Source organism: Charadrius vociferus, unplaced genomic scaffold (genome assembly GCF_000708025.1).
Source record: "Charadrius vociferus isolate BGI_N301 unplaced genomic scaffold, ASM70802v2 scaffold736, whole genome shotgun sequence".
Taxonomy (NCBI): domain Eukaryota; kingdom Metazoa; phylum Chordata; class Aves; order Charadriiformes; family Charadriidae; genus Charadrius; species Charadrius vociferus.
In genome coordinates, this window is record NW_009648857.1 from 179,340 (window position 1) to 205,948 (window position 26,609).

The following is a 26,609-nucleotide window of genomic DNA, read 5'->3' on the forward strand; positions in this document are numbered from 1 at the left end:
TCTACCACATGCCCTATTGTGTGAACATATGCATGAGTCTATTGAAAGTTTTCAGAAGATGGGCAGGCCACCAGTTGCTGGTCTCCTGCAGTTCCAGTAGACATCTGTTGCCCCAGAGCATTAACCAATCTGTTCAATGGGACATCCTTCCTTTGTTGGATAGAATGATGCAGACAACAGCACTCGCTGAAATACAATGGTAATTAAATACATAGAAACTACAGCAGTAGGTATTTATTACATATTCATTATTTTATTTGCATTGTTGCAGTATCTTTATCATTTGGATAACTGATACATTCATTTTTTTTCTTTTCTGATCAGCTCTGCACTTCTGTTTGTGACAAGTAATGACAGTGTTTCAACAAACTGCGATTTCACTATTTTCCATTTTGTGTTTAGAAGACTTGGAAAAAGTCTGGCTGTGTGAAAACATGCTGAACTATTTCACTGCGCTATGTATCTTCAGAAACTTTTGATGGTCTTTTGAGAATACACAAGTTATACTGTGTCACATGATACATTATTTAACTCCTTGTTATCTTCCTCTGAACTAAATTTGCATTAAATTGCTTTTCATATGCTCGATTGTAAGTGGAAAATATTCTGAATACGCATTAAAAGATTAGATGATCTACTTGCCCACATCCCTTTGAGAAATATTTCTGTTTTGTGTGAAGGTGAATTGATGGGCTGATTAATGGTTAGTGGAAAATAGTGGTGACTTCTAAGAAATGAGAAAATATTACACTTCTACAATGTGGTAGCACAGTGCTCATCCAGAGTATTACAGTTATACTTGATGAATGCCTTTGACTCAGTAATACAGTATTTTAGGCCATTAACAGTGAACCTAGTGTGAGATATTGTAGTTTTAAACAGGCTATAGTTTAAAACTTATGTTAACGTGTCATAAGTATGTCTAAATTGGGAGTTACCCATTTTATTAACCTTTTCATAAATACAAATTCTGTTACTCAACTGTGGTGAGCATAACCAAAAGTTGAAGACATTCTTGACAAGAAGTTTTTGGCTGATTTGTTGTTTGTTTTACTCTCAGTTGAGTCAGAATTCATAGCAGGTGTTTTTCTAAGCTATATTGCATTGTATCAGTAAGCATACTTTAAAACCCTATGTGTGTAATGAGAGTCCCTTGTAAATAAAGAGTGCAAGGAGTTATTCTTATCTGATGTTACTCCTTGGATAAATGTGACCTTTTCTGGTTTTCATGAGCTTCATTGTCCTATATACTGGTACACTAGTGTTTATTTGGAACACAAATTCATTCAAATAGACTGGCTGGCATGTTGCTCTTCGCTAATCAAATCAAGATAAAATAATCAATTCCAGCAGCATTCAGCAGTGACATCTGATTTTCATGGTTCTAATCAATGAATCTCATAAAAGACATCATGTTGGGAGCTCCAAAGTGTAGCATTTCTGAGAGATGCTCCTGACTACAAATACAGTGTACAAAGTTCACAGATGTAAAAATTTGCCTGAAAATAAATAGTTTGCATGCAGAGTTTAGGCCAAATGCCAGGAATAGCATACTGCTTATGCAAAACTATTTCAGAAATCTTTAGCTTTGAATTTACTGTGTAAATATCATTTTATCTACCCTTTAAAAGCAATAATATGGTGACTATGTACTATCTGTGGCAGATTTTAAAGCTGCTGCTCTTACTGCTTTCTTCCTTAAATGATTTCTGAAAAACAGTAGAGTTCTCTGCAAAAGAAGCAGTTGTATATTGGAGCAAGATGGAGATTGACAGGAGACTTAAAGCAGATACGTGTGAGGCTGATTACATATATATTCCCAACAATGGACAAAGCTCAGTTTACGGTCATTTTTCATATGCAGTTGATGTGCAAATCATCTTAAGCATGTTTCATATAGTGCCTGATCTTCAGACATGTTTGCATGCTGGTGACTTCTTTGAATCCCACGGAGGGTGTTATGATTGTAGTTGCTGTAAAGTGCTTAAACTTCAGGGAGGAAGCGGTTGGAGAATGACTTAAGTATTATTTTAACTAACATTAAAAAAGAATCCTCTTTCTGATCAGCGCACTTCAAGTTTTGTGTATTCCATGCTGTTAATATTCAGCCTCCCCTTCCCCCCTTCCAAAAATCCTCCTCCCTCTGCTTCTAGTTCAATACTAAAATGACATTTCACAGTACATGGATTTAGGCAGTGACCCATTATCTCCCCGTACTCTGCGGTGGCGGTACATGAGCCAGCTCAACTTTTCAGTCCAGCTTAAAAGTGTTGCCCATTAACTAGACTTCCTCGAGTCAGAGCAGATTGTGGGGTTGGTGGAACAATGATGTCGGGGCTTCCAGATTGGTTTGGCAGCTGCATTGTTCTCTGAGGGGAAACCAGACGCACTTAAGTCCCGCTCTCTTTCATGGGCTTTTGTTCATACCAAATTATTCTTTCGCTGTGCTAGTATTCATGATGGTATGTTAAAGGAGTGCATCCTAGCAACTAAAGGCTGGTTGCTAAGCAGCCGCGCTTCCAATAGGGGTTTCTTGTTTGAGATTTTTTTTTTTATTTTTTTGTGTGTGTGTGTCACTTCTGTGAAGGCCACAGTGTTGGTTTTTTAACTGTATCCTTTTATTTGGGATATTGTTGTGGTTTGTTACTAGCGCCGTGCTATCAAGTGCATTACGTTAGTTAATAAATCACTGTGGAAAGGTTCATTTCCTAAATTCTTATTGTGTTTAATCTGTGGTGCTGCTTGAAATCCTAAAGCTTCGAGTGAAGAGAAAGTAATAGTCCTTGTATGCTGCTTGAGAGTATTACAGCCCTACTGTCTTCTAACAAGACCAGATCTAAATAAAACTTTAGTGTATTTGCTTTCCTATCCGTCTTGCCTGGATTAAGGTGCAGGTGATGAAAATGGTTATGATATTTTTTTTTATTTATTTAAACTAGAAATGCTTAGGTAAAGTGAGTTTTTGTGTCCCATAACCAAAAAGCACCACCACAGTGGTGATGTCTTGGCACTCAGCACCTATAGTCTGCTTTCACTGAACCACGGATTGGATATTTTTTGCTCGATTCTCTCTAGTCTTCAGTCTAGATGAATTTCTTGTGTGTGCACTCTCAGGTCTTTATCCCAAGAAGAGGAAAGTACGCCATATTTTAAAAATACTAGGCAGTTTTAAAATGCTAACCTTTAAGGGGATGGGAGGGTTAATGTATTTGCTGGCAGAGATTTTGGCTAATCATGAGACATACCTGTAATTTGTATTAGTATAGATCAAGAGGGTCTGTTTGACATAATATTTTTTTTCAATATATCCTCCTTGATGAAACTTGTGTCTGTAATGTATGTCAAGTTCAAATGAAGTCCTTTGCCTCTATATCTTGCTTTTATGTTCTGCCTTGCAGGACGGAAGTGTGAAAGAACTCTTTGTTTCATAGTCTTCCCTTAATGTAAATTCTTCTTTTTCATGGTAACCTTGCAGTACAATTGGTCCATATGGTCCATTTTCATCTCTGAGAAATAATTTATCTTTTACTTTCTTTACTGAAGCAGTTAGAAAAAATTCCTGTTTAAAAGAACAAAATAAGAGAAAGAGGTAGCAATCTGCCTTTAAATGTAGATTGTGGAAGTAATCCTTGTGATGAAATGGGTAGCTAACTTCTGTATAACTATGGTTATGCAAAATTTTTCCAGAAAAACTGATTTGGCAAGTATATGAAGTCCAGAAAGCTGCAGCTTTTCTTCTTCTGTTCTTCTTACATGACTTCTAACTATATATTTAGTTTTGATTCAGCAAAAGGTTTGCACAAGTCCAGTCCAAGGGTTGAAATCGGCCTTTAATTTTGTTGCCTTGTTGGCTTGATGAATTGTCTGTTGCAGTTGGTGCAAAGACTTCCATTGGCTTTATATGCCATTAGATCAATCCATGTCTCTAAATGCTGTATGTGTTAGTAATGCAGCACTCTGTTGAGAGCAATTAGTCTTCCTTGACTTAATTATCACTTTATAAGGGAATTCAGAAATAGTTGGAGTGTATTCAGTTGAACTGATAGTGTCTTTTAGGGCCAATAAGTTTTTATTTAATCATGTTTTCTGTTACTAATTCGTTTTATATGTTATGATGTCTTATATTTGCCTAATAAGCCAAATCTAGTACTAAGCTAATTTCTTTCTATTCAACAGAGAGTTGAAGGTATTTATTTTAAAAAGCTTTTCTAGTACTTGTATTTTATAGCTGCATTTTCTTTTTTGTTGTTACAATACTGTCTTAAGCTAGAATAAATATCTCGGTTCCTTTAAATCATGACAGACTCCCGTCTCTGCCTTACAGTAGGTAACCTTGCAGTGTTTGCTTTCCTATTCTTTCACAAACCCGTTTCTAGAAATGTTTAAGTAAAAGCATTTGATACACTCAGAAAACAAATGATCAGTTGCTTATCTGTGTAACTATGGATGTTCCTTAGGGAAAAAATTTCCCCCAAACAAGTTTTCCACATTTAAAAAAAAAAAAAAAGTCTGCTGGGAGAGAATAAATGTAGTTCTGAGGAAGGAGCAAGAAAATATGAAGCAAGTAAAATATGTAACCAGTTGCGACGTTTTTGTTCTCTCTTTAGGAATACGGGACACTTTATATTCAGGAATACAAGAAAAACAGCAAAGTGGAGTCAAGTACATGCAGCAGCTTCATGGGCTTGAAGGATCATCTGGGGCATGACTTAGGCCACCTTTATGTGGGGAGCACTGGCACACAAATAAATGCAATTGTACCTTGGTCAATGGCGGAGAAGCCAACGATGGATAAGGTGAATTCTAGGAAAGAAGATGTAGACAAGGAGGCATCTGAAGAGACTTCTGGAAGCTCCAGCTGTGACTCTGAAGAAAGCACAAATTCTGATAATGATTCAGAGAGACTGAATAATTCTGCATCAGAATCACATTTATTGCCTAAGACTCACCGGCAGCTGTGCCGATCTCCTTGCTTAGAGCCTCATATACTAAAAAGAAATGAAATCTTGCAAGACTTTAGGATAGAAGAGGCTCAGATAGTACCTAAGGAAGTCAAAAAGCCCCCTGATGTAGTGAAAGAGTATCAAACCAAACTGGAGTTTGCACTTAAGTTGGGTTACTCTGAAGAGCAGGTTCAACTTGTACTAAATAAACTTGGTACTGATGCTTTAATAAATGATATTTTGGGAGAACTTGTCAAACTTGGGAATAAAACTGACACTGATCAGACTGTAACTAATGCTAACACTACTGTAATGCGTGAAGCGTCTTCCATAGAGTCTCAGAGGTCAGAGTCTCCACTGCAGGAGGATGTGACAGAGGATGGTGACAACCTGAGGCCAATAGTTATTGATGGCAGCAATGTTGCAATGAGGTATGTGACCATGGAGCTTTTGCTTTTATATTTAAATGGAAACAGAATGACCTTGTCCTGTTCAAGCACTGATGTTCGGTATAATTGCCTAAAACTGTGTGCAGCTTTTCTCACAAACATCTTCATCGATCACACAGTATGCCAATCTTGTAATTGGGCTAGAGGTCTGTAAGAGTTCAGTGGCACCCATTAAATTTCTCCTTCCCACTGCCAGTCTAGCACTTAATTAATTTTTGGTATACTTAATAAATCTTTGGTAGGCACCATTGCTATGAGCAGTTGCTGTATCCAGTTACATACAGGAGGTTAAAGCAAATGTAAGTTTCCTTAAGATTATAAAATAGTGACCTAGAATTAAGTGGCTTAAGGGATACTTCTCCTTGGTAGGCTATTCTGTGATAACTGGTCTGCCTGTAAAGTTGGTCTTGGTTATCAGATTTGGAGTTAAGTTTTATTGCCATTAATTCCTGACGTTGCTATGCTTTAGACTTTCACTTACATGCCCAAAGATAACAAACATATTTACCTACAGCGTTCATCCATCCTGACCCCAGTCATCTAGGTGCATAGCAAGAAACCTGTCTGTAGGGAGGCAGGAGGTTTGTGCTTCGGTGATTAGAGAGAAGGAAATGACAGAGAGATGCTGAGAGATGGGTGGGGTTTTTTATGGCTATATAGATGATCAAATGACAAATTGGTTAGTAACTAATTGGGTACCTCATAAGGATTATCTGATCACTTCCACCATGGTTTAGAAGGTCAGTTTTAGTCTTCTGATTACTTGATGTGGTTTTCATTAGCTTATTAATAAAAGTTCCTGCAAGACATTTCTGGGCTTTTAGCCCAGCATTTTTTTAGCTCCTAATCAAGTTAATTACCTTTAAATGAGGCTTTTTGAAATGAAATTTAAACACAGCTCTTATTTACACCTGTATGATAGCTGTTGTTTATTTAAGTAGATGTGTTAGCCCATAAAACAAGGATATTACTTCTTTGTAAATGGGTTATTCCTGAGAGTTCTTTGTACCTAATGTGTCATTCCTAATCTTTTTGTTCAATTTGAGCTGTAAAGGAAATATGTCCAGTTGAACAAATGCTGTTCTGGTACTCAGTCAAGAAGTTATCCATAGACTTCTAAAATGGGTTTGGATTGTATGTCATGTAAATCCAAAATAGTTGTGTAAGTGTTAGCTAGTTAGCACAGCTCAGGCTTGGTGGGTGGACTTAGGTTCAACTTCTCCCACAAACTGCACTGAACACATTCCAGAAGTAGTTCCAGATCAGTCACGTTTCCTTAATGTTTATTCAGCTATTAACATAAATATTTGGGACCTGCCTTCCTTTGCTCAATTTACTTTCTTGACCGCCTACATAAAATGAGCCAAATACGAATGCATGCTACAGGGCCTTAAAACAGGTTAAATCTATTAATGTAACAGTCTTTCTGTATCCAAGAGTCAAATTAACAGATCTTTACTTGCTTTCTACCAAATTTAATCACAGAATCATTCAGTTTGAAAGGGACCTCTGCAGATCTTCTAGTCCAGTCCCCTGCACTGAGCAGTGTCAATTCAAGGCCATGTCAAGCTGGGATGGAGACTCCACATATTCTGTGGGCCAGTGTTTGAATGCCCTCACTATAAGAAAGTTTTCTCTTTTTTATGTTTAAACAACATTTCTTGTATACCAGTTTGTGTGCATTGCCTCTTGTCCTGTCACTGGACAACAGTGAGAAGTCGGTTTCTGTCCTCTTTATTCCCTCCCATTGGGTATTTATACACATGGATGAGATCTCCCCTGAGCCTTCTCTTCTTCAGTCCCAGCTCTCTCTGCCTCTCCTTGTATGACAGGTGCTCCAGTCCCTTGATTAACTTTGTTGTCCTTCACTGGAGTCTCTCCAGTATTGTCTGTGTCTGTTTTATACTGGGAAACCCAGAACTGGACCCAGCACTCCAGATGTGTCTCACCATGGCTGAGCAGAGGGGAAGGATCACCTCCCTCAACCTGCTGGCAACGCTTTTCCTTCTGTGCTGCAAATGCACATTGCCAGGTCGTGGTCAGCATGGTGTTCACCAGAACCCCAAGGTCATCCTCTTCAGACTTGCTTTCCAGTTGGTTGGCTGCCCCACCTGTACTGATGCCTGGTGTTAGTCCTCCCCAGGTGCTGGACTGGTATTTCCCTCTACAGAACTTGTTAAGGTACTTGTTGGCCTATTTCTTTACCCTGCCAGAGTCCCTCTGAATGGCAGTACACCCATCTGGTGTACTCCTCCCAGTTCTGCATCCTCTGCAAACTTGCTTCCCATTATCCAGCAAAGATGCTAAGCAATGCTTGCCCCAGTATCAATCCCTGGGGTACACCAATACTGATTAGCCTCCAGCTAGACTTTATGCCACTAATCATAAGCCTTTGAGTGCAGCAGTTCAGCAAGATTTCGGTTCACCTCTCTGTCCCCTTGTCTTGCCCATACTTCATTAGTTTTTCAGTGCTTTGTTAAAGCCACGATAAGCAGCATCCTCTGCTCTCCTAATCCACTGAGCCAGTCATCTCGCCATAGAAGGCTATGAGGTTGGTCAAGCATATTTCCCCTTCATAAATCCATGCTTACTGTTCCCAGTCACTTTCACCTAATCTACATAATTTTTAGGAAAGGGCTTCCAGGAGGATTTGCTCCATCACCTTTGAAGGGATCAAGGTGAGACTGACCAGCCTGTAGTTCTATGAATTATCCTTCTTTCCTTCCTTGAAAGCAGAAGAGACAGTTGCTTTCTTCTAGTCATTGGGAACATCCCAAATCACCACGACCTTTCAAAGGTGGCCTCACAATGTCATCAGGCAGTTCCCTCAACACCCTTTGAGTGCATCCCAGCAGAGCCCAGCAGCTTGGGAATTTCCAATTTCAGTGTTCCCCAACTTCTGCTGAGGGAAATGCTTGTCTTGTCAGCTTTGCCCAACTTCCTGCACATCGGGGTGGACCAATAGTGGCAGAGGTGGTCCTCAAAAATCAACCACTTCTCCTGGGCCCCTCTTTTCTCCAGAGTCATACCACATGGGATTCTCTTGAACAGGCCCAAGTCTGCTCTCCTGAAGTTTGGGGTTGTGGTCCTGCGTTTTGCCTTGCTCTTTCTTCACAGGATCCTGAATTCTACCACTCGTGGTCACTGCAGCCAAGGCTGCCCCTGACCTTCACATCTCTGACCAGTTCTTCTTTGTAAGTATGAGGTCCAACAGGTTCCCTCATTGGGTCCTCAATCACCCGTGTTAAGAAGTTATCATGAATGCACTCCAGAAACTTCCTGGACTGCTCACGCCTTGCTGTGTTTGCCTGCCTCTTGGCAAGGGCACTTTTACTCTGCTTTTCGTCAGCCAGTGGCGAGGATGCTTTTGTTCTGCTTGGTCAAGTGGATCCCACCTTTTCCTAGAAATCAGTCCTTGATTATGAAAGACGATCCCATGTTTGTAAAAATGAGTCCCTGTTGCTGACACCAGCTGTGCAGCCAGTTGTTTACTGGCAGGATCTGTTCTTTCCCCTTCAAGAAAATAGGTAATAGTAAATAAGCCCTTTAAAGTGAAAGATTTCAACTTTAACATGTAAAAGAGCAATGTTCAAAGCAGTGGGGGAGATACAGGAATTTGACTGCAGTTCAGACAATCTAGTTAAAATTTCTGTATCTAAATCTATCTGTCCTGTTACAAATAACTAACTTATAAATTGACACAGACTGTTCTTCTCATTCCTCTTTGCTTTTCCAAGCTGTGGCCATTGAGCTCACTTTAGGGTTGCTAACGGGAAATGAGCCTGTGCCCTAAGCAAGACTGTAGATCGTCTTTTGAGATATGTGTTCTTGGGAGCTCTCTCGTATGTTCTCACGGAAATGGATAGACTATGATCTATATTCTTGCTCCCATGTCATCATAATACACATACTTGATCATATCATTTACTATTAGAATTATTCTAGATAAGAACTGATAATTTTCCTTTAAGGGATGTATTTGCTGAGAGGGGGAAGTTTTGTGGAAAAGGTTGAGGTGAATGATGTCCGATAATAGAAGTGGGATGAGACAGCTGTCCTCCTTCAAGGATCAAACACTGTATGCTGCCCTGTCTTTCCGTTGCATGACTAATTAAGGATGCAGTTTCACAAAACGTCTAATCTCTATCTCACTGCCAGGGATGCTTTCCTACCCACATCTCATCTAGTGACTGCGCCGCTGCAAAATGAGTTGATTCAGCTTCCTGATTCAAAAAGGATTATTTTTCCATTAGACCTGTAAATGAAACCTGATGGTTTTGTGCTTGGGCAAACAGCTAAGTGTGACACGAGGAAGGAAGGATGTGTCTGATTATGTGACTGGATGTTCATATTTGTGTAACTGGTTGCATCTAGTCAAGTGATGATGGGTGGATTTGTGTTCCTTGAGGGCAGCACAGATCAAGGCTTGCACCAGAGTAACTTACTCTGGCCAGCCAGAGCCAGCATGTATGCTGGTCTAGTCTGGTGACTGCTCCCGTTCCAGGCAAGCTGCTTTAGCCAGCTGTAGTTAAAAAAAAAAAAAAAAAAAATCACATTTTTTTCTGCCTTTTGGTAATGCTTGGAAAGCTTCTCTTGTACTTTAAGATAGCATTGTTTTTCATTCGTGCCTTAAACTGAAAACAGGTGATCAGATGCATCTTGTGTATTTCAAGTTTAACCAAAGGACATGAATCGGTTAAAGTTTTAAAAGCTAAGCAAACCCCCTCTTTCAACTGAATAACAGAAAGGTGACTTTTGCAGGCTATGATTTAAAGAATTACCATTAAGTTTCTATGGGATGCTTCAAATCTGGTCTTGTTCTTTCATTATTCTAGCTTTCATGGTGTTGACTTAATCCTTTTCCAGAAGAGGAAAGATGACTACACGTTTAAGCCTAACACACACAAAGTCTTTTGTTGGAATGCTTTTACAGATGGGTCTGATTTTTCTGTGCATGTGTGTAAACTTTAAATCAGAGCTGAACAGCAAATTAGATAATCCCCTAGAGCAGCTGTGGAGCTCTTGATAGACACTTCCCAGAGCTGAGTGTCAGGCTGGACTAAGCACTAGGACCCAGGATTCAGTCATGCCATACCTGAGCAGTGACCTGTGTTGGCTTTCCAGAAAACTGTGTAGCTCCAACTCTGCTTCATAAGGTGTGGGCTTTTTGCATGTGGATGATGATGTTGTACTGCAAAATCTTCATTTAGAACCTTAGTCCACACATGTAAGAAAGGTATTTGTCCATTGATGTAAAAATGCACTCGGGACCTTATTTAGTGTAAACTGCACAGCATAGATACCAGACAGGTAACACATTTCAGTCAACATCAGTTCTGTATCCCTGTGTGATGAGATTTAAGCTGCCCTAAGTTTTCCCTTTACATAACTGAGGTAGGCAAAAGAAGGTGATCTCTGCCCGTCTAGGAGCAGCACATTGTCAGCTCTTCACCCCTACATCTGTCTGCTCTCTAGTGTGTTCTTGGATGTACTCTTCATGCATCCCCGGCTTCCTCAGCTGAGCCTCCGCAGTCTGGATTGGAGGGGAGAAGGTCTTGTGTCTCCATGAGGCAGCAGAGGCAAGGTTTTGAGGTTCTCTTTTGCCCCTTCACTTTAAGACTTCCCTTTACTGCTGGGGTTGAGAGAGAGAGAGTTCCTTCTGAAGAGAGAAATATACTGCAGCATATTTGCACAGTCCTTTTCCTTTGCTTGTCCTTTTCAAGGTTAAGGTTGGGATGCTGAAAATTGCCTAAAATTGGTTATTGCTGTGATACTTCTCTTTGCTGGAACCAAAGTCAGGCTTTTGCCACCAAGAACTAAGGAATAATGAACCAAGTTGTTAGTTAAAAAAACAGTGGGAAAATTTTAACTATTTCATTTATTTGCTTCTGTTCAGTATTTGTTAGTTTTCCATGGCTACCCTGGGTGCCTTCAGACTTTCTTTGCTAACATCAAAAAGAACAAGTTTCAAATTTTATGTACATGTATATAGAACTTTATGTTGAAAACTTATAGGCAAAAAAGAAGTGTGCTGTGTTTACAGAGGATGCAATATGAAGATAACATTGATAAGCAAATAATTGGATATTTTACTTGCTGTATTATAATTTTGAGACAACCACTTTCAGAATTACATAAGCAAAAGAACGGAAGTATTTTGATCACATGCCGTTTGGGTTTGCAGGTTGAAATCGATTAATCTTGTTTTGAGCAATTAAATTCTTCTGAAAACTTCACCCTTAGGATTCCCAGGCCGTGGAGGTGATGCGCTTCAGTTTACACTTTTGGAAAACCTTGGCTTGTCTGTTTAAATGGTGCTTGATGGTACTTCATTGCACAAGGGAAAACGCAACGCGAGATAACCATTGCATACTTAAATTTTGTTAGAGGAAGGTGCTGATTTGGGGGGCTTGTTTTTTAAATGCACTCCCACCTAAGACAGGTATTTTACAGTTTTCTTAGAGCCTTAGTGCCCAGCCATCCCTTCAGCTGTGGATGTTCTAGGTGCTTGGTGTCATCAGAAACATACACCAAAGCCTGATAGACATGACAAAGACCACAGTGCCATTCAGGAGTGGCATTTGGCTGGAGGAAGTGTAAGATACCCAAAGGTGCCTAACAAGCATTAAACATCTCTATTTAGGCAACCAAGTCTTGTCCCTGAGCGTTAACCATAGAATCATAGAATGGTTTAGGTTGGAAAGGACGTTGAAGATCATCGAGTTCCAACCTCCCTGCCACGGGCAGGGACACCTCCCACTAGACCAGGTTGCCCAAGGCCACGTCCAGCCTGGCCTTGAACACCTCCGGGGATGGAGCCTCAACAACCTCTCTGGGCAACCTGTTCCAGTGCCTTACAACCCTCAAAGTGAAAAACTTCTTCCTAATGTTTAATCTAACCCTGCCCTCTTCCAGTTTATAGCCATTCCGCCTCGTCCTGTCGCTACATGCCCTAGTAAGAAGTCCTTCCCCAGCTCTCCTGTAGGCCCCCTTTAGGTACTGGAAGGCCGCATGAGGCAGGTCATTTGGCCGTAGTAAAAGGTTCACTGATACCCTGTCTACATAGAAGTTTTTTCACGACTGCAGACTGTGTCAACTAAAGGATGATTTGATTTTCTTAGCTATGCCATATGTAGGTTTCATATGACAATTTAATTGCATATGTACTTTGACATATAAACAATTTAGCTGCATTAGTCTCTTAGACTGTGTGTTGCTGAGCTTGGTAGGCATGATTGTAATCTTGGTACCTTGATTCAGACGTTCATCTTTCAGTGGAACCGGCTGTCGAGTTTCTTATGCTATTTTGAGGAGTCACTTTCAGGAATAGATAAAAATATTTTTCCAACAAGTAACAATCATATGGATAGGAGCTTGTCACTGGCAGCTTTGAGAATAACTTCTCTTTGCCTGTTTTGACCTCTGACTGCTGAGTGTGTGACTCTTGCTTGGTCAGACACCCACGTGCATGTCTGGCTGGTGACCGTGCTTGCTGTATTCCGTAGAGTGCCCCAGCATTGGAAGTCCTACAGACAAAAGATGTTTTGAGAGATGTTACAGCTTCCAAGGCTTTTTTTTTTCGTCAAAGACCTTAAAGCATTGGAGTAATTTTTAATGGGCTAACAGAAAAAAAACATTTGGGAACTGTTTCATCTGCTTTGTGTCAGCACGAAAATATATAGAAGGAACAAAAGCAGACTAGTAGAAGGCCCAGGTTACTGAGAAATGCTTTGAGACAAATTGTTTCTGTGATTAGGAAATTAGTAGAGCTTTAAAAATAAAAAATAAAAAAAGGGATGCAGCTAGTTACAAAATCATGCTGCCAGCCTAATGAGTCACTAATATGACACTGAGTGGAAATTCTTATCTCTCTATGCTATGGACTGGGCACTGTTTTCCTCTTATGACAGAATAGAAGAAAATAGTTTGGTAACTCTCTAAATTTACCAGGCAGATCTGTGTTTTAGTTTTGTTCTTCTTGCTTTTAATGAATATGGTTTTACATGGGAAGTACCTTGATGTGTCCAGATTTCAGTTGTATAAAAACCTGTATGCAACAGACATTATTGTAGCCCTCAGCTCTAATATCTCTTGTCATTGGTGTGTGTATTTTCTGTAGCTTTCAAAATCTGTGTTGGTTTGAATATTCCATTAGAGCATCCAGAAGTCTTGCAACTATCATAAGTAATCAGCATTTTAGGAGTGTATACCACAACTCTTTTCAAGACAGTCACTTGAAAATCTAGTATGGGGGCTAGGAAGGCAACAGAGAAAATGAATATGTTCTCATCAGGTGCTTTACCACTTTCTACTAACTCTCCTAGCCTAGAAAATGCTTGATGGATTTACGTTCAGGAAGTCTTATATTACTTTTTTTCTTTTAAAAATAAAACCACAGCTATCAACAGGCCAAATATAAAAGTAGTGATAAAAAGAATCATTCATGTATGGTATAGAAGATAAATGGCTACTTCTTAAGGAATATACTTTATCTTACTTCAACTAAGAGTGGTAGTAGATTAAACATAGTCAACAAGCAGAACCAAAGCAGAATACACCGATGTCTCACACAGGGCTGCGGTTGTCATCCTGACTGCTCTGAGCTTTCACGTATTTCTAATCATTGGGAAGAGATTTTTAAAAGAAAGTTTCTTGACAAAGAAACACAAACATTTTACCTCTTTTTTTACAACTAATCAGAAGGAAAAAAGTCAAAAGCAGCAGCATGATTTCAGTCTTTTCACCATATGATGTATCAATCATAAAGCTGATGAAGCACAAAGATCACAAAAAGGAGAACATCAAATCTGCATGACAACAAAACAGAAGAAAAGAACAAATTTTAATTGCACATCTTTTTCACAGACTTTCTCACTAATCATTTAATTTTCTTGGAATTTGTATCCACTCAGATACCAGCTTAGGCATGTATCTGAAAAGGAGCGGAAAAATGTGAAGACTTACATGAGCTATAAATCCACTTGCTCAGCAATGCAGAGAAGCTAGCATGCATTGTAATGCATTTCCTATTTCTGTTTCATAGGGTTTAAGTATATTTAAAATTTATGTTCTGGATGAAAGAATTTTAATAGTCTGTATTAGGCAAGAGAAAATTAAGCAGCTGAACTGCTTGGTCCTCCCTCTGCCCTTAAAAGCGTGGCTTGAATTCCCACCTGATGGAAAGCAATAGGCAAGAGCGTCCATTTCTTTCAGAGAGGCCAGGATTTCATTCCAGAAATGATTTCTCTGACTTACGGGAAGAAACATACTGTTACTAAAATGTAATCTAACAAAACGCTTGTTCATTGTTAGGAGTGAAAAGTGGTTTTATCCATTTGAAACCATGGAGATTGTTTAGAGTAATAACAGTGCAGTGATTTCACTGGGATTTGGTAGCTGGAACGAGCCCTTCCCAACTGTTTTAAAGTGGATTGCAATAGGTTTAGGGTTGCACATGACGTGCTGATAGTGTGAACAGTAACTTCTTGTATGAGGCTTTGCAAAGGAGGCCTTATTGCTGCCCACTGGGTACTGAACGTGCACCAAGTGTCCTGATTTTGTGTTGTTGCAGGGAGATGTAATTAGACTTGCCGTGGCTGGAAATACTGTTGGCCATTTTTTTCTATGCATGTGTGCATGTGCATTTTAAATGTGACATATTTGTGTGTGGTTTGGTTTCCCATTCCTGGGAAGTTATGAAATACATAAAGATACTACTCTTTCAGCCAAACAAGCACACGAATAATTGTATAGTATAAAAATATACCTAGAAAAAAAATATTGCTATGTGTTTTATTATTACAGTGTTATTACAATGTAATAGTGTATTACGTGATATTATCATACAAAACAGAGAAGGTATTATTGCAGAAGTCAATAACCGTAGCTAAACGGGATATTGAGATACATAGATGTCTTGCTCCTGACAGTGTTCGTAGTATAGACTTATAGGCACAGAAGATGGACTTAAACTATCCTTGGAGTAACCTCTGCCAGCTAAAATCTACAAACTTTCATTATCATGGCCGGCAACAATTGCAATATCTTAGTATATGAGTATGTTTCCAGGTCCCGTCTCCAGCATCATTGGAAAAGGAGATAGTACAGTTCCTCACTTAAATCCAGATAATGGCAGATAATGGTAGTGGGATCTTATTTTCTTCTCTCTTTTTCTTTTTTTTTTCTTTTGTTTGGTGCCTGTGACCTTCAACACAGCCTCTGCTGAGGATGATGCTTTGTGAGAGGTGTTAGCCGTGACTCATTCCCTCTCAACACCTAGACACAAGTGAACATGTACGCCACCTCCTTTACAGGCTGCTAGAATCTGAACATTGTTTCAAAATTTTTTCTCACTTTTACTGTGCCACTTCATCCATTGCACAATTACTCAGGCTCCCTCAAAGTATCAAGGAACATACAGCAGTGCTATGTTTTAGAAAGCTGGGAATAGAACATACCTTAAAATGGTCCTAGTGAAAAAGAAAAAAAAAAAAAATTCAAATAACTCCGGTTTGTTTATTTACCTCAAAACATGCAAGTAGGAGGAACTTTTAGGATTCCTGTGGCTATCTATCATCATACTGTTATCTTCACAAATCACTCCAGAGTGATTCCACCTTTCTGGAAAACAGATTGTGGCATACCTGCTATACGTGACAAGTCAGCCAAGTGAAAGGCAGCAGCTTGCTGCCATACCACTCTGTTTCTTCTGCTACATAGAGATGTGGGGTTGGGAGAGACCTCACAAAAGTTGCTGTGTGTGGAGAACCCAGACTGGCCCCAGAGGATCTGTCTGACTTGTTCTGCAAAGTGTCTGGTGAGGAGATCCCAAAATCCATGGGCGGACTGTCCCATTGATGAGTTAGAAAGCTTTTTCTAACATATTGTTTAACTGTTCCTTACGCTAGTTAAGGACCTTTCTGTCCTTACCCAGTGGGACTATGGTGGGTCGGCTGCGGCTGACACCCTGGCACCCACCCAGTTGGGTACTGGCTCCCCCCACCAGCAGAACAGGGGAGAAAAGGGGAGGAACAGGAGCAAGAAATCTCATGGGTCACAGTAACAACAGGGACATCACTCACCAAGTACTGTTGCATGCCAAACAGACTCAACTTGGGGAATTTAACTTACTTTATAGCAAATTAACATAAATATTTCATTACTGATTCAGACAATGGGAAACAAACAAACAAAAAAAAAACCCCAAGCATTAAAATACTTAGAGGAAAAACATCTATCCTCTCCTTTTCCCAGGCTCACCAGGCAACTCTCCTCCCCCTTATCATGGCTGCAGGTGACACTGAGTCCCTTTAGAGAGACGTTGAGAGGCACAAGGGGTTGGAGTCAGGACCTGGTGGTTTCTCTCTGCTGCTCTTTCTTGTCCTTTTCTTCCTGTGCTCCACAGGCCACAGTCCTTGTGGGGGTGTGCCTGCTCCCCATGGAGCACCTCCTCCTCCTCTTTCTCTGGCCTTCGTGTTCCCTCATCCCCATCTCCTCCGTTGTGGAGCTGGCTGGAGCCAGGCATGCCCAGCATGGCCAGCCCCTGACCTCTTCTCACAGAGACCACCCTGCAGCCCCCTGCTACCAAAATTTTTCCATGGATACCCAATGGTCCATCGCTGTCCTTTATTTTTATTATTTCCTATATATTGAGGATTGTTTTGTTCTTCCACACGCTGTCTTTTTTTTTTCCAGATTAACTAAATGTGCTTCCGTCAGCCTTTCCCCATAGGTCTTGTTTTCCCTTTCTTTTGGATTCTCTCCAGTTCCTGTGTCTTTTGCAATATGTCATGCCCCAAACTGGATGTAGAAGTTGGCTGAGGACTCATCTGCCTTCAGAAAATGACATAATTGCGTCTCTTGCCTTACCTCAGACAGTTATTGCACAATAGAAGCACATCTTTTGTTTTGCTTGTGTCTGATCCATTTCTGCTGAACTGTCTCTTCACGACTTTTTTAATACACAATTAGTTTCTCCTGCTGAGGTGCAGTGCTAAGCGAATTCTTAGTTTTGTCATGTTGATTTTGGACAGGCTGTCCACTGTGCCTAATCTGTCCTGCAGAGTGCCTGCCACCCCCTTGAACTTGGAGTCCTTCTCCTCTCTCTGTTCAGATGGGACCTCACAGAGCTCCGGCAGCCGGGATCTGCTGCCTCTTCCCCTGCCGCCATGCACACTGGTGCTCAGTGCTCATCTGTCGACGTTTCCTAAACACATTGCACTCTTGCATCTTGGTATTTCAGGCCTCCTGCATTCCCTCAGCAAGTCTCCGTGGTGCCTGTTATACCCTGTACTTTTGGTTGGGCTATGAGGATTTTTAACGCTCTGTACTTAGCTTTTTTCCTTGTAAAATCTGTACAGATGCTAAAAACATTTAGCAGATTCAGTATCCCTCTCTGACACCATTTTGCAAGTGATGGCAATATTTGGGCAAAGCTCAGACTGACTCCCAGTTGCCTTTAGAAACCACGGAGCAAGTGAAGACCATGACTTTGAGATCCGCGTTTCACTGTGCTGTTTACAGTCATAGAAGAGCGAAGTCATATAATAAGGAATTTTAATGTGTGTTTCAGCCACGGGAACAAAGAAGTATTTTCTTGTCGAGGAATCAAATTGGCAGTAGACTGGTTTTTGGAGAGAGGCCACAAGGATGTCACAGTGTTTGTGCCAGCATGGAGGAAAGAACAGTCGAGACCTGATGCTCTTATCACAGGTAAGCTCTGTTCCACCTTTGCTGGTTTGTTTGATGCTTTGCATAGTATGAGTGCCACTGCTTAAAGGGACAAATCTTTAGAAATGGAATGTATTCATTTCATTGCGATCTTCAGGAAGGAGTAAGACAAAGCAATGCCGTCTCCAAGTCCTGCTTTTCTACTCACCTGATAAATTTTCCATTAACCTTGCTGCTTATTTCTTGAAGAATATAACTGCCATTTTTTAAACCTGTTACGCCCATGTAGCATTGGCAGCAAAGAGGTTTGAAGTTAGTGATTCGCTGGATGATCTTTCTTGTGGTGAGCAGATTCTGCCAGGCTGGCCTGTCTGCCGTCACCTGCGGTGAGTCACTGCCCACACTTGGGGTTATGGGAATTATCCTGACAGAAAGGGAACAGTTCCCCTTTTCATCATAACTATTAACAAGTTAGACAGCTTTTGGAAATTTTAATTTTGAACGTGTTTATCTAGAAAAAAGATTGGTGTAGAGGCATTTATTTCTTGATCAAACTAATTGATTACGCGTGAAGGCTGGAGAGTCGTCCTCCCTTTGCCCTGAAGTTGAAGCAGAGGAGAATTTGGGCTTAAAAAAACTCTAGAATTTAGGGGGAAGAGGGTTTGGGGGGGTTTTTTGGGGTTTGTTTTTTTTTTTTTTTAAACATAGCTACCTTTGAAGGTGGGGAAGCTTTTGAGAGTAGTAGCTGTGGTTTGTAAAAGAATATGGAAGGATATTTTGATTACCACATGCAGTTTCAAGTATCTGGACAGATTTTCACAACACTTTATTTCATTTGCTTGATTGCTACTAAAACATACCATGTCAATGCAAGAAAATATTTGGAAAGCTGCTGTTTTCCCCTCATCATGGGCCCTGAAAATGGGAGGAAGATCAAAGAAGGTTATTGTATCTTCTGTAAAACAGATTCCTCAATTTTTTTTATCAGGATGCAGGGAGCCTGTTTTCTACTAGTCTTGTGAAATACATTGTGCTGACACTCCCATTTTCAGAGATAATGCACCTGAAATATGCAGCCACCTGGAATTTTGAAAAAGTCTTAGATGACTAATGTGAGGATGGTTCAAGACTGTCAGTATTTGTGAGAAGCTGCTTGAGTTAAACAACAGCTGCATCTTTCTTACCATTCCTTACTAATCATCACATGGCAGATTTTTTTATTCTTTCTTAGCAGGCAAAAAATCACCTTCCATCACACTCTTATTCATCATTTACCACATGGCGGCAGGGGGGTGGTGAATACAAAAAGGTTGAATTTAATTTTAAAATCCTGTGCCTTTTCTACTAAGCAGATAAATGCTTTTATCAAATAGATTGCTTATATATAATATTAATGCTGTATTTCTTCCTGTTAGAGTCTTTCTTTTTCTAGATGGAACATGTTCCCTGTCAAGTTTCTTGTTCTACAAAACAGTTGAGTTATTTGAGATCTAAACCGTGATAAGAGCATATTCACTGTACAGACATCATATTCTGCCATTTTAGATGTTGCCTGGCTTTTTGTTTATTTTTCTTTCATAGCTTGTCTGCTCCGAGGAGAGCGATAGCTAGGAGAATCGGCACAAGGGGCTATGTGCTCCAGTGCTGGGTGCACTGGTGCTACATCCAGAATCTTAGTTCAGACCAACCTCCTTAGTCCATCTTTCAAAGCTCCTCAGGATCTCCAGGTCCCACACGGAGAAAGAGAAAATTATTTTGGATGGGTGATTGGTGGACTATGTAGGACAAGAAGAAATTAGATAAAACGTTAAACACACTTACTTAGCAGGATTAAAAAGAATTCTCTTTGGATGTGGTAAGACTTTATATGTAAAACTGCAAACCCTTTAAGGAAAGATACGTTCTGAGCTATTACTGGAGGTAAAATAACAGAAACAAAAAAAAACCACATTTGCTCTTGGTTACAAGATGACATCAGACATCTTTTTAGGGGATGCTGTTAACATTTTTGAAGAGCCTGAGTGTTTGTGTAGAACATGGGTTTTCTGGTCCTTATGGGACCTTATGGTAGTAACCCCATCTCTCCATGGGCAGAGACTTTTATGAGACAGTCCCATTAATGTGAGGTACTGGAATTATTTCAAAAGGTGTTTCTTGCTGGGTACTACAAAAAGATGGAAGAGGTCTGTCTTTACCAAGGAGCTCAGTTACAGGGAAGCCTTTGGCTGTGCTTGGGTGTAGCTCTCCTATTCACTGAAACGTTCAGTTATGTTTAAAACCACCCCTTTAACCAGAGGAGTTTTTCACAGGCATTTTGATAAATAGTGTTTCTTTTGAACCACAGCAACATGAACAAGGTCCCTTGTGTTAGTCTTAGAGAAATGGTGTGGAGCAGGAGGTTTTGACTTTTTTGTGGTTTTTTTCGAAAGTATTGCCAGTTGTCTGCTGACTGTAACTTCAAATATCGTATATCAGACACCTTTTGCTGGACTATAATCATTTAAGACATGTTTAGTCCTAAATGCTTGGATTTTCTTCCTCAAATCTAATGTCTTTGGAGATTAAACAAACATCTTTTTCTTTTCTTTCTTGTTATTTTTAACTTACGATTCTTATTCTTTGTAGATCAAGAAATCTTGCGTAAATTAGAAAAGGAGAAGATTCTTGTGTTTACACCATCCCGACGAGTGCAAGGGAGAAGGGTGGTATGCTACGATGACCGATTTATAGTGAAGTTGGCCTTTGAGTCAGATGGCATCATTGTTTCTAATGATAACTACAGGGATTTAGCTAATGAAAAGCCTGAATGGAAGAAGTTCATAGATGAACGCTTGCTGATGTACTCATTTGTTAATGACAAGTAAGTCATTCTGTCTTTATACATGCCACTAACATAACTGAGGAATGGACAGTTTGAAGACCTAATCATTAGGTACATGTAGGAAAATGGAAGAAATAGTCAATCATAGATTTAGTCTTCTGATTAAACATACTTGAACTCTGTTTATGCTACTTTTTCCCCTTTTGGTGTATGCCAATAGATATGCTATATTTGGTGCATACTATGGTATGATATCCCAGTTCTCTTGATATACTGAGCCAGCATTTTTGAGTGCCTGTGGTTAGACTCCTAAATCCTAGAGTCATAGAAAAACGCATGTTGGAATGAACCCCAGAAGGTCTCTAGTTCAACTGTCTGCTTAGATCTGTTACCTATGCTATGGTGTCCTTATACGCTGGCGTACAGATCAACTGCAGTTACTACCGATGGCTTCTCATAGTGGGAGGGACTCAGTACTCTGCCAAGCAGGCACTTTTATTTGAGTGCCTAAATACTGGTGCAAGAGTCCTAGACAATAAGCACAGTTTTGCAAAGTTAGTTGTGGCGTTTTACAAAATCACTGCCTGTATTGCTGCCCTTACTTTGCTTTACGAATGGTGTATGTGCAGCCCTGCTTTGCAGCGGAGCAGTCAGCTGAGCTAGACTGAAGGTGTCCACAGGGTATATTTCTGTGACTTGTCTCTTGGGCAGTACCTGCAGCAGAACAGTGGCCTTTCAAAACAGCTCTCAAAGTATCCAGGCTTAAAAATGTCAGCATGGCACATTACGGGTCATTGCATGAGGAATATAAAAAGGCTTGTTTGCTTCCATAATACTTTTTTTTTTTTTTTTTTTTTTTGCTTAATAGATTTATGCCTCCTGATGATCCTCTTGGCCGCCATGGTCCAAGTCTGGACAATTTTCTTAGGAAGAAGCCTATTGTGCCAGAACATAAGAAGCAACCGTGTCCATATGGTAATTTGATTTAACTCATCAGTTTTCTGTACTGCTGGAACTGGGGACCAAGCTCCTGCTTTATTTTAGCACTGCCAAAAATAAAAGCTTTTGAACAGAGGTTTTTACATTGTTGTCTCAGCTTGAGAATGGTTGAAATGCTGAGCTGATGGTGGAAGCTGAAGTGATTTTTTTCATGTGCTAGTTAGAGATCAGTTCTGTCTACTAGTTGAACTAAAGGAGCAACTTTATTAATCATAGAATCATAGAACAGTTTGCATTGGAAGGGACTTTTAAAGGTCATCTAGTCCAGCTCTCCTGCAATGAGCAGGGACATCTTCAACTACATCAGGTTGCTCAGAGCCCCGTCCAACCTGGCATAGAATGTTTCCAGGGATGGGGCATCTACCACCTCTCTGGGCAACCTGTGCCAGTGTTTCACCACCCTCAGTGTAAAAAATTTCTTCCTTATATCTAGTCTGAATCTACCCTCTTTTAGTTTAAAACCACTACGCCTTGTCCTACCACAACAGGCCCTAGTAAAAAGTTTGTCCCCATCTTTCCTGTAGGCCCCCATTGAGTACTGAAAGGCTGCAATAAGGTCTCCCCTGGAGCCTTCTCTTCTCCAGGCTGAACAACCCCAACTCTCTCAGCCTGTCCTCACAAGAGATATGTTCCAGCCCTCTGATCGTTTTTGTGGCCCTCCTCTAGACATACTCCAACTGGTCCATGTCTTTCCAGTGCTGAGGGTTCCAGAGCTTGACACAGGACTCCAAGTGGGGTCTCACAAGAGCAGAGTAGAGGAGCAGAATCACCTCCTTCAACCTGCTGGCCACGCTTCTTTTGATGCTGCCCAGGAGATGGTTGGCCTTCTGGGCTGTGAGCACACGTTGTCAACTCATGTCCAGCTTTTCATCCACCAGTACCCCCAAGTCCTTCTCTCGGCAGGGCTGCTCTCAATCCCTTCATCCCCCAGCCTGTATTGATACCGGGCGTTGCCCCAACCCATGTGCAGAACCCTGCACTTGGCCTTGTTGAACCTCATGATGTTCCTATGGGCCCACTTCTCGAGCTTATCCAGGTCTCTCTGGATGGCATCCTGTCCCTCAGGTGTGTCAACCGCACCACTCAGCTTGGTGTCCTCCACAAACTTGCTGAGGGTGCACTCTATCCCACTGTCTGTGTCATTGATGAAGATACTAAACAGTACTGGACCCAATATGGACCCTGAAGGATGCCACTTGTCACCAGTTTCCATCTTGACGTTGCACTGTTGACCACTACCCTCTAAATGTGACCATCCAACCAATTCCTTATCTGCTGAACAGCCCACCCATGAAATCCATACCTCTCCAATTTAGAGAGCAGGATGTTGTTGGAGACCATGTCAAAGGTCTTATAGAAGTCCAGATAGACAACATCCATAGCTCTTCCCTTGTCCACAGGTGTAGTCATTCCATCATAGAAGGCCACTAGGTTGGTCAGGCAGAACTTGTCCTTGGTGAAGCCATGCTGGCTGTCTCGAATCACCTCCCTGTCCTGCATGTGCCTTAGCATAGCTTCTGGGAGGATCTGTTCCACGATCTTTCCAGGCACAGAGGTAAGGCTGACAGGGTGGTAGTTCCCAGGGTCCCCCTTTCTACCCTTTTTAAAAATGGCTGCAATGTTTCACTTTTTCCAGTCACGGGGGACTTCTCCTGACTGCCATGACTTTTCAAATATCATGGAAAGTGGCTTGGCAACTACATCAGCCAATTCCCTCAGGACTCTGGGATGCATCTCATCAGGTCCCATAGACTTCTGTATGTTCAGGCTCCTCAGGTGGTCACGAGCCTGATCTCTTAACAGTGGGAAAGACTTTGTTACCCCAGTCCCCGTCTTGTTGTCCATTCACTCGAGAGCTGTGAGAAGAGGGGTTGCCAGTGAAGACTGAGGCAAAAAAGTTGTGGAATACCTCAGCCCTCTCCTCACCTGTTGTTACCAGTTTGTCAGTCCTGCTCATCAGGGCGGGTTTGGTTTCTTTGACCTTCCTTTTCTGGCTGACAGACCTGTAGAAGCCCTTCTGAACAGTTTGCAGCCATCAATAGTCACACTCCAATCATGGGATTCATCCCACCAAGTTTCAGTAATGGCAACGAGGCCGTAGCTTTCTAGCAGCATGGTGGCTTCCAGGTCCTCCTGTTTGTTGCCCATGCCACATGCACTGGTGTAGAGGCCCTTCAGCTGGGCTGCTGGCCATGTCATCTTTCTAGAGGAACACTCCTTTGAGGTACTTCACTGGTGTTTCCCTCTTGGCTCCTATTCCCTCAGGAGTCCCTGGCTCATCTCCATAAGACTTCCAAGTGTGCTGCAGTGTAGCCCGCACGTCTCAGAGCGACAGGCTGTGGGCCCTCGCTAGCGCCCTGTCCCTCTAACCTTGGTGTGTCATCCCACAGCTTGTCACAGGCAAGCCTGATATTGTCCCCCTCCCCCTTCAACCCTAGTTTAAAGCTGTCAATGAGCCCCTCAAGCTTGTGAGCAAAGACTCTCTTCCGCCTTTCAGAAAGGTGAATCCCATCTGATGCCAGCAAGCCTGGTGCTGTGTAGGCCATCCCATTATCGAAAAAAACCCCAAAATTGTGGCAGTGACACCAGCCACAGAGCCGTATATTAATGGAATGGGCTCGTCTGTTTCTTCCAATGTCACTGCCCACCACCAGAAGGAGAGAGGAAAAAATAACCTGTGCTCCAGGTTCCCTTACCAGCAGTCCCAAGGCCCTAAAATCTCTTTTGGTTGCCCTTGGACTATGTGCTGTGGCTTCATCGCCACCCACATGGAAAAGCAGTAATGGGTAGTAGTCTGTCATTCGTAGGAATATATCCAAAACAGCACCTAAATTCTGCAGGCTCCAGAACGTCCTTTTCTAATGTGATTTGGTCATAAGACATCGAAATCTTCTTCCAGAAAGTTAATTGAGCTGTTTGAAGTTCAGCTACTGAGCAGCCCTACAGGCACACCAGCATCTTGACTGAGCTGAAACCTGCTGGTCTTAACGACTCTGTGGGACTTTCCTATTAAGTTCTCTGCTTGTATATTTCCATGGCCCAATATAGCAGGTGCGTACAGACACACTGGCAGTGTCATCTTGAGTTCAACATGTGGCTGGTAGTGTTGGTCTGCCTTCCTAGAGCACTAGCTGCAGCACACCACCACTGCCTCTTTTTCCCCACAATGTAAGAGAGGAGATCTTCTATCTCAACCTGTGTCGCACAAAACCATTTGCAAGATCTTTCAAATCATGAGTAAAACTTTAAATGAGGGGCATTTCCATTGTTTGATGGTTAACAGATTTTGGTTGAAGTTTTTTTTTTAATCTGATTATGTTTGTATTAATAGGGAAGAAATGTACCTATGGACACAAATGCAAATACTATCATCCAGAAAGAGGAAATCAGCCTCAGCGATCTGTAGCTGATGAACTTCGTGCCATGTCTAGAAGCACAGCTGCCAAAACTACAAGTGAAGGAGGACTGGTAAAAAGCAATAGTGTTCCCTGTAGCACTAAAAATGATGGCACTTCTGAGCTGAAGCGTGCTACTCCAAAGAGGCAATCGGATCCTAGTATAAGGACTCAAGTCTATCAAGACTTGGAGGAAAAGCTTCCCACCAAAAACAAATTGGAAACCAGGTCTGTACCTTCTTTAGTTAGTATACCAAGTTCCTCTGCTGCAAAACCCCAAAGTACCGCACCTTTAACTAACGGCCTTCCATCCGGAGTTCTCTTCCCACCTCAGGATCAAAGACCACAGGGACAGTATCCTACAGTGATGATGGCAACCAAAAATCACGGAACGCCAATGCCTTATGACCAGTATCCAAAATGTGAGTCTCCTGTGGATGTAGGGTATTACTCTATGCTGAGCGCGTATTCAAATCTAAGTATGTCTGGTCCACGTAGTCCTGAAAGGCGCTTCTCCTTGGACACAGATTATAGGATTAGCTCTGTAGCTTCTGACTGCAGCAGCGAAGGGAGCGTTAGCTGTGGCAGTAGCGATTCCTACGTGGGTTACAGCGATCGCTCTTACATGAGTTCGCCTGACCCACAGCTAGAAGAGAACTTGAAGTGCCAACATATGCACCCCCATGGCCGCCTTAACACTCAGCCCTTCCTACAGAGCTACCATGAACCTCTCACGCGAGTGCAAAGCTATAGTCATGAAGAACCAAAGCATCACCACAAACCTCCAATTCCGTACATGGCTGTGCATCTACAGCATCCAACAGTCAGTGCTCGTTCTAGTTGTCCAAACGACTACTCTACATCTCAGAGTTCGTCACATTCAAAGACAATGCATCTGGGGAGAGCCCTCGTGTCCACGAGAATAGACAGCATTTCAGACTCACGTTTGTATGATAACTCTCCATTAAGACACAGAAAGCCTTATTCTGGCCAAGATGGGCTTGGAAGTTGGGATAGGCAGAGTTACGGGATGGATGCGTATGGCTACCGCCAGACCTACTCCTTGCCGAGTAACCCCACGCAGCCGTGTTATGAGCAGTTTGCTTTCCAAAGCTTACCTGAACAGCAGGACCAGACCTGGCGCGTACCTTACTGTGGAATCCCTCAAGACCCTCCAAGGCACCAAGACACCCGGGAGAAGGTTTACATAAATCTCTGCAACATCTTCCCCCCTGATCTTGTGAGGATTGTTATGAAGAAGAACCCTCACGTCACGGACGCTCAGCAGCTCGCTGCAGCCATCTTAGTGGAAAAATCTCAGCTAGGTTATTGA

General features: G+C 41.6%; 1 protein-coding gene across 1 annotated transcript in view; it reads left to right on the top strand.

The window, feature by feature from the left end:
* ZC3H12C (zinc finger CCCH-type containing 12C) overlaps positions 1 to 26,609 on the top strand; it is a 27,474-nt gene extending 865 nt beyond the window's left edge. The window contains exons 2-6 of the mRNA XM_009886902.1: positions 4,608 to 5,374; positions 17,964 to 18,103; positions 20,687 to 20,921; positions 21,751 to 21,857; positions 25,213 to 26,609. Of these exons, the coding sequence (XP_009885204.1) occupies positions 4,608 to 5,374; positions 17,964 to 18,103; positions 20,687 to 20,921; positions 21,751 to 21,857; positions 25,213 to 26,609 (2,646 nt within the window). The remainder of the gene's footprint in view (positions 1 to 4,607; positions 5,375 to 17,963; positions 18,104 to 20,686; positions 20,922 to 21,750; positions 21,858 to 25,212) is intronic.